This window comes from Herpailurus yagouaroundi, unplaced genomic scaffold (assembly GCF_014898765.1).
Source record: "Herpailurus yagouaroundi ecotype Mexico unplaced genomic scaffold, PumYag 67623, whole genome shotgun sequence".
In the NCBI taxonomy this organism is placed as follows: Eukaryota; Metazoa; Chordata; class Mammalia; order Carnivora; family Felidae; genus Herpailurus; species Herpailurus yagouaroundi.
Genome location: NW_024420424.1, coordinates 972,335 through 987,521, shown reverse-complemented (window position 1 = coordinate 987,521; position 15,187 = coordinate 972,335). Strand labels below are relative to the sequence as shown.

At 36.8% G+C, this 15,187-nt stretch overlaps 1 protein-coding gene across 1 annotated transcript in view; it reads right to left on the bottom strand.

Annotated features, from left to right (window-relative positions):
* Window positions 1–13,835: 13,835 nt before the first annotated feature.
* RPS6KA6 (ribosomal protein S6 kinase A6) overlaps window positions 13,836–15,187 on the bottom strand; it is a 117,059-nt gene continuing 115,707 nt past the window's right edge. The window contains exon 19 of the mRNA XM_040467869.1: window positions 13,836–14,135. Coding sequence (XP_040323803.1) covers window positions 14,012–14,135 — 124 coding nt within the window. The 3' untranslated portion in view covers window positions 13,836–14,011. The remainder of the gene's footprint in view (window positions 14,136–15,187) is intronic.

Here is a 15,187-nt window from a genome sequence, read left to right as displayed (position 1 = left end):
TTTAAACTCTAATTTGGTCATCATCAGGGAAATGCACATCAAAACCATAATGAGTTACCACTTCAAACCTGTCAGAATGACTAAAACTAACAACACAAGAAACAACAAGTGTCAGCAAGCATGCAGAAAAAGAGCAACCCCCACACTGTTTTGCAGAGTGGCCTCAGCAGTTTGCATTCCCACCAACAGTGCAAGAAGGTTCCCGTTTCTCCAAGTCCTCTCCAGCATCCATAGTCTCCTTATTTGTTCATTTTAGCCACTCTGGCGTGAGGTGATATCTGAATGTGGTTTTGATTTGTTTTTCCTTGATGAGGAGCAACGTTCAGCATCTTTCCATGTGCCTGTTGACCATCTGGATGTCTTCTTTTTTTTTTTCAACGTTTTTTTATTTTTATTTTTGGGACAGAGAGAGACAGAGCATGAACGGGGGAGGGGCAGAGAGAGAGGGAGACACAGAATCGGAAACAGGCTCCAGGCTCCAGGCTCCAAGCCATCAGCCCAGAGCCCGACGCGGGGCTCAAACTCATGGACCGCGAGATCGTGACCTGGCTGAAGTCGGAGGCTTAACCAACTGCGCCACCCAGGCGCCCCTGGATGTCTTCTTTAGAGAAGTGTCTATTCATGTTTTCTGCCCATTTCTTCACTGGGTTATTTGTTCTTCAGGTGTGGAGTTTGGTGAACTCTTTATAGATTTTGGATAATAGCCCTTTGTCCAATATGTCATTCACAAATATCTTTTCCCATTCCGTTGGTTGCCTTTTAGTTTTGTTGATTGTTTCCTTTGCAGTGCACAAGCTTTTTATCTTCATGAGGTCCCAATAGTTGATGTTTGGTTCTGTTTTGTTTCCCTTGCCTCCAGAGGTGATATACTGTCCAGTTCCTGGTGCTTCAGGGAGTGTCGCTGGTGTGTGGTGGATGCACTCTGCTGCTGTGTTTTAGCTGCTATATCCTGCAAACTAGTCATCAACAGAGGCTCTCTTTGCCTGGAGTGCACGGTGTTTGGTCCTTGGGCAAAGTTGAACTTCTTTTTTTTCCTTTTTTTCTTTTTTTTTTAAATTTTTTTAAATGTTTATTTATTTTTGAGACAGAGAGAGACAGAGCATGAACAGGGGAGGGTCAGAGAGAGAGGGAGACACAGAATCTGAAGCAGGCTCCAGGCTCTGAGCTGCCAGCACAGAGCCTGACGCCGGGCTAGAACTCACGGACCGTGAGATCATGACCTGAGCCGAAGTCAGACGCTTAACTGACTGAGCCACCCAGATGCCCTGAACTTTTTTTTTCTTAAAACAAGCATTTATAGGATAAATTTTACTCTAACATCTTCTTTTGCTGCATCCCACAGGTTTTGGGATATTGTGTTTTCTTTTTCTTTTGTTATGAGACATATTTTGAGGTGCCAATTGAATTCTTATTTGGCCCATTGTTTGTGCAGTAGTGTGTTGTTTAATATTTACATATTAATATTTAATAATTACATTGCAGATTTTCCAGCTTTGTTTGATTGTTGATGTTTAGTTTTGTACCACTGTGGTAAGAGTATATACTTGGTATGATTTTGGTCTTTTTAAATTTGTAATATTTGTTATGTCTCTTTTTATGTGATTTACTTAGGATTCTTCTGTGTGTACTTGAAGAAAATATGTATTCTATTTTTCTTAGATGTAATGTTAAATATATATATATATATATGTATATATATAACACTGTATTATTAAGTATGCTTCCAGTAAAAAAATGTTGAAAAAATAACTTTAACTGAGGTTACTCATTTAAAATACAACATATCAGAGGCAAGGTTGGTGTGACAATGGGTGAAACTGGTGAAGGTGATTAAGAGTATATTAATCATGATTACAGCTGTAATCATCAAGACAGTATGGTACTGGTGGAAGAACAGACACTCAGATAAATGGAACAGAATAGAGAACCCAGAAATGGACTCACAAACGCATGGCCAACTAATCTTTGACAAAGCAGGAAAAAATATCCAATGGAATAAAGAAAGTCTCTTCAGCAAGTGGTGCTGGGAAAACTGGACAGTGGCAGGCAGAAAAATGCACCTGCACCACTTTCTTACACCATACACAAAAATAAACTCAAAATGGATGAAAGACCTAAATGTAAGAGAGGAAGCCATCAAAATCCTTGAAGAAAAAGCAGGAAAAAACCTCTCTGATCTTGGCTGCAGCAACTTCTTACTCAACACGTCTCCAGAGGCCAGGGAAACAAAAGCAATAATGAAGTACTGGGATCTCATGAAGATAAAAACCTTCTGCACAGTGAAGGAAACACTCAGCAAAACTAAAAGGCAACCCATGTAATGGGAGAAGATATTTTCAAGTGACATATCAGATAAGAGGTTAGTATCCAAAATCTATAAAGAACTTATCAAACAATACCCCAAAAACAAATAATCCAATGAATAAATGGGTAAAAGACATGAATAGACACTTCTGCAAAGAAGACATCCAGATGGCCAACCAACACAAGAAAAAATGCTCAAATCACTCACCATCAGGGAAATACAAATCAAAACCACAGTGAGGTAACCACCTTATACCTGTCAGAATAGCTAAAATTAACAACTCTGTCAACAAGAGATGTTGGTGAAGATGTTGAGAAAGAGGATCTCTTTTGCACTGCTGGTGGGAATGCAAACTGGTGCAGCTACTCTGGAAAACAGTATGGACATTCCTCAAATAATTAAAAATAGAACTACTCTATGACCCAGCAATTGCATTGCTAGGTATTTATCCAAGGGACACAGGTATGCTGTTTGAAGGGGCATGTGCACCCCGATATTTATAGCAGCACTATCAACAATAGCAAAGAATGGAAAGAGCCCAAATGTCCATCGATGGATGAATAGATAAAGAGATGTGGTATATATATACAGTGGAGTATCACTCATCAATCAAAAAGAATGAAATCTTGCCATTTGGAACTACATGGATGGAACTGGAGGGTATTATGTTAAGTGAAATTAGTCAGAGAAAGACAAATATATGCTTTTACTCATATGAGGGCTTTAAGATACAAAACAGATGAACATAAGGGAAGGGAAGTAAAAATAATTTAACAATAGGGAGGGAGACAAAAACATAAGAGACTCATATATCGAGAACAAACAGAGGGTTACTGGAGGTGTTGTGGGAAGGGGGATGGGCTAAATGGGTAAGAGGCATTAAGGATCTACTTCTGAAGTCCTTGTTACACTATATGCTAACTTAGATGTAAATTTAAAAAATAAATTAAGTTAAAAAATTTCCCAAAATTGGAACAAAACAAAACAAAAGAAAACAAAATAAAAAGCACTGTACCACTCTATACTCACATCAACATCAAATTCAATGAACAGGCTTGATGGCAGAAACATCATAACCAACCCTATTACTCTTTTTAACTATCTGATAGTATTTTTTTGTGAAAATAAACATCTTGCTGTTCAAAACAAAACAAAACAAAAAGACTATACTAATCATGATGAGCACTGAGTGATGATGTACAGAATTGCTGAATCACTATAATGTACACCTGAAACTAATATAACACTGTACTGTTAATTATGATGGAATAAAAATTAAAAAAACTTAATAAAAATACATAAATATGCTTGGGAAATATATGTAAAGTAAAATAAAATAAAATAATAAAATAAAATAAAATCTATGGTAGTAGAATTTCTAGAAGGATTTCAATATGTTGTTTAAGTGTAAAACTGTTCTCCAATATAGATTATGTAAAGGTTAATAAGTTCATAGGCCGTCTGGGTGGCTCAGTAATTTGGGTGTCCAACTTCGGCTCAGGTCATGATCTCACAGTTTGTGAGTTTGAGCCCCATATCAGGCTGTGCGCTGACACTTCAGAGCCTGGAGGCTGCTTCGGATTCTGTGTGTCCCTCTCTCTCTGCCCCTCCCCTGCTGTCACTTTGTCTCTCTCTTTCTCAAAAATAAATAAATACATTTTTTAAAAAATTTAAAAATTAATAAAAAGGTTAATAAGTTCAGTACACTTGATTTTCATATTCTATAAAAGAAGTGGATGAACAATTATTCCTTTGCTTTTTCATTAAAGATTTATAGACCTCTTTCTCTTCCACTCTATTCACATAAGCAAGTTAATAAAGCCTTTCTTTCTCTAAAATGTCTTCCCTAAAATGTAGTAGACTAAAAAGAGTACTGGACTAAAAATCATTTCCAGCTCTGCCACTTTTTGTGTGTGACCATGGGCAAGATAAAGTGTATACACCTTGGTTTATCTAACTACAAAATGAGAAACCAGGTTCCTTCCAGCTCTATAAATCTCTGACTTGTAAAGACATAAAAAACCTCTTCTATTAAGAGAAACTTCAAGCCAAAATTAAAAAGAAATATGTATGTAAATCCTGGTCATTTACAGCAAATTTATAGTCATTCACAATTAGACAATATTTATCTTTATTTAATGGACAGGAACATCTTACTGTGCAAATTAACAAGGCAAAGTATACCTGAATAAAAAATTAAATGGTTTATGAAAATATATTCGATTAAGTATTTATTGTGCTAAGTATGTTAGGAAATGTAAAAAAATGAGCATGACATTTAAATGCTCTCTGAATGGAAAGAATAAAAATGTATACAAATACATGGTAAAGGGGAACATGTTTAATGCTCTAATAAGGTACATACAACATAGTAATGGGAGCACAATAGAGGAAAGGTATAAGTTGTTCTTTTTACAGGAAGCAAGGGAAAAGGTCATAAATAATTGTCCCATAAGAACTTCTACTGGTCAATTCTTTGCTGGCTAAGGGTATATGCACTTGAAATACATAACAGTTTATTTACTTAAAATATTCTAAAATTTAGATAGAACAGCCTTCTAATTAATCCAGTGTTATTGTGTTTATATACAGTGAAACCATAAAATTTTCATTACTCTCTTGCCTCTTCTATTTTTGCTGTGTTTACCAGATACTTCTTCTTGCCTTTCCTGTTTTACAAAAGGGAAGCAGTAACGCCAGTGTTCTCAAAGCCTGTGGTTTGGAGGTGAGAATTTAGCTGAAAGTATTGTAGCAATAACACACACAAAAATAACATGATTTCCACTATCACCCCTCACCTCTACCACCATTTAACCGAATGAACAAAGTTTATGAACTCTGCATGGACAGGAGGCAAACAGAATCATCATCTTAAAAGGGAAAAGTAGCTTATAAGAAACTGCAAATAAGTAAAACAACTCTCAAGAAGTGATAGAAAATGCCATAATTCTCATAACTAAGGGACACTAGTCTAAGGAGTTATGGGCAACTGAACAATAGTTTATCTTCATTGCTAATTTAAAACAAAAAAAAATCAAACTGTTAAAATGTACAGAAGATAGTTTTTTAGAAGGTTCATATAGTTCCTTTGCTCAACATTTGCCATCATTTTCAGAAAGTTTGAAAGATAGAACTAAAGTCACTTGATCCATAAAAAGGGAAATAATGAAAGACCATGTGAAATATTTAAAAAATTGCCCCCAATATCTTTTCCTATATTAATTACTCCAGAATATCACACTAAAAAGAGGAGGTGAAAATAAAAATAAACTTTAATATATATTATTTCTTAAGTACTAGACAGACTCAAACATAAAACACAGAACATGGAAAACTGAGTACTAAGCATAATTGTCATATAAATATTTCAGGAGGGACTTGGCAGAAGATGGCAGCCTAGGAGGATACTGGGCTCACCACGTCCTGGTGATCACTTAGATTCCACCCACATCTGTCTAAATAACCCAGAAGAACGCTAGAAGAATAGCAGAATGGACTCTCTGTAGCCAAGTGTAGACAAGAGGCCCACGGAAGAGGGTAGGAAGGGCAGAGAGGCAGTGCATGCTACACGCACTGGTGGGAGGGAGCCAGGGCAGAGGAGGGGCAGCCTGCCTGGAAAGGCAGAGCCCACGAGTCTGGCTTGCAAAAGTGGAGGGGCTGGACAGAGTGTGTTCTGGCACCCAGTGGGACTTAACATCTGGAATGCTATAAGTCAACAGCTCTGCTCCCAGAGCTGGAGGGCTAAAGGACAACAGGAGAGAGAGTTATTGACCCCCAGAAGACAGAACTCAGCTTGGCAGAGAACAAAGGCACTCACCAGCGCCATCTCCCTCGCCAATCCCCCAGCCAAAATCCCAAAGGGAACCCTTTCCCATCATTGAACTTGCTTGCACCGCACAAACACTCAACGCTGTGCTTCTGTGAATGCATCCCTCCGACGGTCTACCTCCCTCCCAGTGCTGCAGGGCCCCTCCTGGTGTGGAAAACCGAAGGCAAAATGAGCTGAGTCTGCCCCTCCCGCCCCTGTGCACCCTGCAGATCCACCCTGGCTAATACGGCAGATCCCATAGAAGCAGCACCACAAGCCTGGCAGTGTGCAAGTAGCCCAGACAGGGGCCACACCACTCCACAGTGAGTCCTGCCTCTGGGAGAGGGGAAGATAAAGTACACACCAGTATGACTGTGGCCACAGCGGTGGGTTGGGAGCAGACATCAGGTCTGACTGCAGCCCCTCCCACCAACACAAGTTGCTCCAGACAGCACAGAGGAAGAGGCCTGCAGTTCTGCACAACTCCAGCGACTATCCAAAATGATGAAATGGAAGAATTCATCTCAAAAGAAACTCCAGGAAGTAGCAACAGCTAACGAACTGATCAAAAATGATTTAAGCAAGGTAACAGAAAATGAATTTAAAATAATAGTCAAAATTAATTGTTGAGCTTGAAAAAAGCATAGAAGACAGCAGAGAATCTATTGCTACAAAGATCAAGGGACTAAGAAACAGTCAGGAGGAGCTAAAAAATGCGATAAATGAGCTGCAAAATAAAACGTAGGTGACCACAGCTTGGGTTGAAGAGGCAGAGGAGAGAATAGGTGAAATAGAAGATAAAATTATGGAAAAAGAGGAAGTGAGAAAAAGAGAGATTAAAAAAAACAGGAGTATGAGGGGAGAATTAGAAAATTAAGTGATGCAATGAAACACAATAATATGCGCATAATTGGGATTCCAGAGGAGAAAGAGAGAGAGAAAGGTGCTGAAGGTGTACTGAAGAAATCATAGCTGAGAACTTCCCTGATCTTGGGAAGGAAAAAAAGCATTGATATCCAAGAGGCACAGAGAACTCCCTTCAGACATATCTTGAATGGATCTTCTGCATGACATATCATAGTGAAACTGGCAAAATACAAGGATAAAGAGAAAATTCTGAAAGCACCTAGGGATAAACATGCTCTAACATATAAAGGGAGACCGATTAGACTAGTGATGGATCTCTCTACTGAAACTTGGCAGGCCAGAAAGGAATGGCAGGAAATCTTCAATGTGATGAACAGAAAAAAATATGCAGCTGAGAATCCTCTACCAGCAAATCTGTCATTTAGAATAGAAGGAGAGATAAAGGTGTTCCCAAACAAACAAACAAAAAAAAAAATGAAGGAATTCATCACCACTAAACCAGCACTACAAGAGATCCTAAGGGGGATCCTGTGAGACAAATTACTAGAGACATCACTACAAGCATGAAACATACAGACATCACAATGATTCCAAACCCATATCTTTCTGTAATAACACTGAATGTAAATGGACTAAATGCTCCAACCAAAAGACATAGAGTATCAGAATAGATTAAAAAAAAACCAAGACCCATCTATTTGCCGTCTACAAGAGACTCATTTTAGACCTGAGGACACCTCCAGATTGAAAGTGAGGGGAAGGAGAACTATCTATCATGCTACTGGGATCAAAAGAAAGCTGGAGTAGCCATACTTATATCAGACAAACTAGACTTTAAATTAAAGGCTATAACAAGAGATGAAGAAGGGCATTATATAATAATTACAGGGTCTATCCGTCAGGAAAAGCTAACAATTATAAATGTCTATGCGCCGAATATGGGAGCCCCCAAATATAGAAAACAATTAATCACAAACACAAGCCACCTTATTGATAAGAATGTGGTAATTGCAGGGGACTTTAATACTACACTTATAATCACGGATAGATCATCTAAACACAAAATAAATAAGGAAACAAGGTCCCTGAATGATACATTAGATCAGATGGATTTGATAGATAAATTTAGAACACTGCATCCCAAAGCAACAGAATATAATTTCTTCTCAAGTGCACATGGAAGGTTCTCCAAGATACATCACATACTGGGTCACAAAACAGCCTTTCATAAGTATACAAGAATTGAGATCATACCATGCATACTTTCAGACCACAATGCTATGAAGTTTGAAATAAACCACAGGAAGAAGCCTGGAAAACCTCCAAAAGCATGGAAGTTAAAGAACACCCTACTAAAGAATGAATGGGTCAACCAGACTATTAGAGAAAAATTTTAAAAAGTACATGGGAACAAATGAAAATGTAAAGACAACAATCCAAATGCCTTGGGATGCATCGAAGGCAGTCTTGAGAGGAAAATACATTGCAATCCAGGCCTATCTCAAAAAACAAGAAAAATCCCAAATACAAAATCTAACAGCACACCTGAAGGAAATAGAAGCAGAAGAGCAAAGAACCCCAAACCCAGGAGAAGAAGAGAAATAATAAAGGTTAGAGCAGAAATAAACAATATAGAATCTACAAAAACTGTAGAGCAGATCAATGAAACCAAGAGTTGGTTTTTTGAAAAAATAAACAAAATTGATAAACCTGTAGCCAGGCTTCTCAAAAAGAAAAGGGAGATGACCCAAATAGATAAAATCATGAATGAAAATGGAAGTATTACAACCAATCCCTCAGAAATACAAGTAATTATCAGGGAATATTATGAAAAATTATATGCCAACAAACGGGTCAACCTGGAAGAAATGGACAAATTCCTAAACACTAACAGACTTCCAAAACTCAAACTGGAAGAAATGGAAAGTTTGAACAGACCCATAACCAGCGAAGAAATTGAATCAGTTATGAACAACCTCCCAACAAATAAGAGTCCAGGACCAGATGGCTTCCCAGGGGAATTCTACCAGACATTTAAAGCAGAAATAATACCTATCCTTCTCAAGCTGTTCCAAAAAATAGAAAGGAAAGTAAAACTTCCAGATTCATTCTATGAAGCCAGTATTACTTTGATTCCTAAACCAGACAGAGACCCAGCAATAAAAGAGAACCACAGGCCAATATCCCTGATGAATATGGATGCACAAATTCTCAACAAGATACTAGCAAATCGAATTCAACGGCATATAAAAAGAATTATTCACCATGATCAAGTGGGATTAATTCTTGGGCTACAGGGCTGGTTTAACATTTGCAAATCAATCAATGTGATACATCACATTAGAAAGAGAAAAATATGAACCATATGATCCTGTCAATCGATGCAGAGGAACCATTTGACAAAATTCAGCATCCTTTCTTAATAAAAACCCTCGAGAAAATAGGGATGGAAGGAACATACTTAAACATCATAAAAGCCATTTATGAAAATCCCACAGCTAATATCATCCTCAATGGGGAAAAACGGAGAGCTTTCCCCCTGAGATCAGGAACACGACAGAGATGTCGACTCACATCGCTGTTGTTTAACATAGTGGTGGAAGTACTAGCATCAGCAATCAGACAACAAAAGGAAATCAAAGGCATCAAAATTGGCAAAGATGAATTTAAGCTTTCACTTTTTGCAGATGACATGATATTATACATGGAAATTCCGACAGACTCCACCAAAAGTCTGCTAGAACTGATACATGAATTCAGCAAAGTTGCAGGATACAAAACCAATGTACAGAAATTAGTTGCATTCTTATACACTAATAATTAAGCAACAGAAAGACAAATAAAGAAACTGATCCCATTCACAATTGCACCAAGAAGCATAAAATACCTAAGAATAAACCTAACCAAAGATGTAAAATATCTGTATGCTGAAAACTATAGAAAGCTTATGAAGGAAATTGAAGAAGATATAAAGAAATGGAAAAACATTCCCTGCTCATGGATTGGAAGAATAAATATTGTTAAAATGTTAATACTTCCCAAAGCTATCTACACATTCAATGCAATCCCAATCAAAATTGCACCAGCATTCTTCTCGAAGCTAGAACAAGCAATACTAAAATTTGTATAGAACCACAAAAGGCCCCGAATAGCAAAAATAATTTTGAAGAAGAAGACCAAAGCAGGAAGCATCCCAATCCCAGACTTTAGCCTCTACTACAAAGCTGTCATCATCAAGACAGCATGGTATAGGCACAAAAACTGACACACAGAACAATGGAATAGAATAGAAACCCCAGAACTAGACCCACAAACGTATGGCCAACTCATCTTTGACAAAGCAGGAAAGAACATCCAATGGAAAAAAAGACAGTCTCTTTAACAAATGGTGCTGGGAAAACTGGACAGAAACATGCAGAAGGATGAAACTAGACCACTTTCTCACACCATTCACAAAAACCAACTCAAAATGGATAAAGGACCTGAATGTGTGACAGGAAGCCATCAAAACCCTAGAGAAGAAAGCAGGAAAAAACCTCTCTGACCTCAGCTGCAACAATTTCTTACTTGACACATCCCCAAAGGCAAGGGAAATAAAAGCAAAAATGAACTATTGGCACCTTATGAAGATAAAAAGCTTCTGCACTGCAAGGGAAACAATCAACAAAACTAAAAGGCAACCAGCAGAATGGGAAAAGATATTTGCAAATGACATATTGGACAAAGGGCTAGTATCCAAAATCTATAAAGAGCTCACCAAACCCCACACCTGAACAACAAATAACCCAGTGAAGAAATGGGCAGAAAACATGAATAGACACTTCTCTACAGAAGACATCCAGATGGTCAACAGGCACATGAAAAGATGCTGAACATCGCTTCTCACCAAGGAAAAACAAATCAAAACCACACTCAGATATCACCTCACGCCAGTCAGTGTGGCTTAAATGAACAAATAAGGAGACTATGGATGCTGGAGATGATTTGGAGAAAAAAGAACCCTCTTGCACTGTTGGTGGGAATGCAAACTGGTGCAGCCGCTCTGTAAAACAATGTGGAGGTTCCTCAAAAAACTAAAAAGAGATCTACCCTATGACCTAGCAATACCACTGCTAGGAATTTACCCAAGGGATACAGGAGTGCTGATGCATAGGGGCACTTGTACCCCAATGTTTATGGCAGCACTCTCAACAATAGCTAAATTATGGAAAGAGCCTAAAAGTCCATGAACTGATGAATGGATAAAGAAATTGTGGTTTTTAAAAAAATTTTTTTTTCAACGTTTATTTATTTTTGGGACAGAGAGAGACAGAGCATGAACGGGGGAGGGGCAGAGAGAGAGGGAGACACAGAATTGGAAACAGGCTCCAGGCTCCGAGCCATCAGCCCAGAGCCTGACTCAGGGCTCGAACTCACGGACCGCGAGATCGTGACCTGGCTGAAGTCGGACGCTTAACCGACTGCGCCACCCAGGCGCCGCAAGAAATTGTGGTTTATATACACAATGGAATACTACGTGGCAATGTAAAAGAATGAAATATGGTCTTTTGTAGCAACGTGGATGTAACTGGAGAGTGTCATGCTAAGTGCAATAAGTCATACAGAGACAGACAGATACCGTATGTTTTCACTCTTATGTGGATCCTGAGAAAGTTAACAATAGCCCATGGGGGAGGGGAGAAAAAAAAGAAGTTAGGGAGAGAGCCAAAGCATAAGAGACTCTTAAAAACTGAGGGTTGATGGAGGGTGGGAGGGAGTAGAGGGTGGGTAATGGGTATTGAGGAGGGCAGCTTTTGGGATGAGCACTGGGTGTTGTATGGAAACCAATTTGACAATAAATTTTGTATCAAAAAAATAAAATGAATAAAATTAAAATAAATAAAAAATAAATATCTATTTCAGCATTACTTTCACAGTTGGCAGTTATTTTTTAAAAGAAATGCAGAAATATCATATGTATAGCTCTAAACATTGGAATTGTTCCTTGGGAAACTGCATTTGTGACACACAAACTGGCTGACTAGAAAATACATATATTTAATTAATAATACTAGTAGTTTCAATCACTTTGTATGTAGAAATATAACAAATTATAAAAAAAAAACTGCAAAGAAATGGGATTTTGGAGTCAGAGGAATTTTGGAGAATCTAGTTCCTAAATTTTACAGATGAGAAAACTGAGGCAGTTCTTTATTGGATCCAAAACTAGTACTCTATTTTCCTAGCTTCTAATCAGTTTTTTTTTTCTACTACACCACACAGTACACTTGTGTTATGGCTGAGATCCAAACTCAATCCCTTCCCTGTTTTTCTAATGTTTGAAAGGTCATTGCAATCAAATCCCTGATTTATTTACTCTATAATAATTAGGATATGAGATTTATTTCAAAATATACCCTACAGGTTAGCTAATGTTAAGACAATTAGATTTTATCATTAGCAGATATTAAATATAAGCAATTCCTTTGGAATTAAATTGTTTTCTATTTCATATGGCAGCTTAAAAGCTTCAGGGCCCTATAAGCCACATGCAGAAAACCTTTGGAGTTTTGTTTTAAAACTCAAAAATTTTTTTTTTCAACGTTTTTTATTTACTTTTGGGACAGAGAGAGACAGAGCATGAACGGGGGAGGGGCAGAGAGAGAGGGAGACACAGAATCGAAACAGGCTCCAGGCTCTGAGCCATCAGCCCAGAGCCTGACGCGGGGCTCGAACTCACGGACCGCGAGATCGTGACCTGGCTGAAGTCGGACGCTTAACCGACTGCGCCACCCAGGCGCCCCAAAACTCAAAAATTTTAAAGTAAAAATGTTAAGAATTCATAGTCAAGGTTTGATCAATGTTTTTTCCTAAATTCAATAAGGTCAATTACACTGAAACTATACTGTCTACTATGACAGCCACTAGCTACATGTGGCTATTAAACCTTTTAAAATGTACGTAGTCCAACTTGAGACTATAGCATAATGTATGAACTTGTTGCATTACTATGCTCTACATTTGAAACTAATGTAATATTGTGTGTCAAATATACTAAAATTAAAAAACAATAATGATAGGGGCGCCTAGGTGGCGCAGTCGGTTAAGCGTCCGACTTCAGCCAGGTCACGATCTCGCGGTCCGTGAGTTCGAGCCCCGCGTCAGGCTCTGGGCTGATGGCTCAGAGCCTGGAGCCTGTTTCCGATTCTGTGTCTCCCTCTTTCTCTGCCCCTCCCCCGTTCATGCTCTGTCTCTCTCTGTCCCAAAAATAAATAAACATTGAAAAAAAAATTAAAAAAAAAAAACAATAATGATAAAAAAAGAAAAAAATAAAAAGAAATATGGGTAGTCCAAATTCATATGGCCTGTAAGTATAAAGTACATAACCAGATTTTGAAGTTTTAATATAAAAAAAGAATGTAAAATATATTACTAATTTTTATATTGATTATATGTAGAAATGATATAATTTAGATATACCAGGTTAAATAAAATATATTATTAAAATTAATTTCACCAGTTTCTTTTTGTTTCTTAATGTGACTACTGGAAATTTTAAAATTACGTATGTGGCTTTCATTATATTTCTCTTGGATAGCTCTGCATCATCAATAAATATCTAGGTTTTACTGATAAATAGTTCATATATTATCAAGGAATAAGTTAACATTATAAAAACTGCTTGCATTATCATGAGTCAATGTCTGTACTAAAGAAGAAAAGATGTGTAAAAATATACCAAATGCAGAAATCAGCTCTAGTTAGCTTTAAATATGTATTTTTCCTCAGTAGACTTACATTTTTAGTTTGGTTAATAATGAAACTAGTTTATATTCCTTGAACACATGCGAACTGATATGAGAGAAATATGGCCCAGAAGCATGGCAGAAAAAAAAATTAGCCTTCATCTTGTTCAATCCGCATATACATGTGAGTTGACTTAAAAACAAATACTGACATATAACACCATCAGATACTCTGAAAATACAGACTAGGCTATAACTTAAAGATTTCCACAATTTAATATGAATGCAACAAAAGATATTTTTACTTTATACCTTTGCTCCATCTGAAATATTGTCCCAGTTTCCACCACTCAAAGAGAACTTGCCATTGCCTATACGTAGCAGTATCTCTTCAGGAGTATCATTGGGGCCATTAGCAAATGGAGTGTAGCTATTAATAAAATAGATTTGAATAGACATGAGGGCCTAATATACAAAATTAATCTAATTGAAAGCGATGAATATAAGACAACATGCAAATACTTACTATAGCAAATTAAAAGTATTATCTAATATTTCCCTTTACCTTTCATATCAAGTTTTATATTTGAAACAATGAACTTAATCTTCATGGATTATTTAATAAAATGGGGAGTCTTGCTTACATAAATATTTTTTCCTTTGATCAGTTAATCAAATTAAAATAAAATAAAGATGGCTTTTCGTGTGAAGCTATAGGCTTAAAATTAGACCAAAATAAAACATGCAAAGTTTGTATTCTCAGGCATAAGTTAGCAACACAAATATACTTACTATGAAGAAATTGTTAACTGTATAAATTGAGAATGTATTGAGTGATTGGTTCAAATTTATTCACTAACAAATTAACAGAATTATCCAGGGAAACAGGTTAACAATATTTTTAATTAATGTCCATAAACAATGCGTTAAATATTTATATCAATGTAACTAAAAACTCTATAGTCAATAAAATTATTATGTTGATCAATATTCATGGACAGGAAGACAAATACATTGTTTAATGTTTAAGTAGCTTAAAATTAATATAGAATAACAAAGTGATCAGTTTGTATCATTATAACAGGTGAAACTGAAAATGGTATTCAAATTTGGGAATAAAGACTTATGGTTAAGAAGTATGAGGAAGATATCTTGATATGCTTATGTCTTAATTCTCTCTTGTAGCAATTAGGTAGAGATAACACTAAATATATATACATACACTCACACACAAATTCATTTTCTGTTAGTCATAAAGTAAATATTTGAAAGCAGCAATCTAGAAATGGTATCCCCCATGGTTTGAAACCAGTAGCCCTAATTGCAGTTCATATGCAAATTTTTCACTACTGTTATCCTTAGTACTTGCTCTGGTCTATAACTAAATGTTTTGCATTAGTATGTAATATATCTAAAAGTATGTGGAATATGCTGATAAGCAATTACCATCAATCCAATAAATAATGCAAAGTCATCATATTC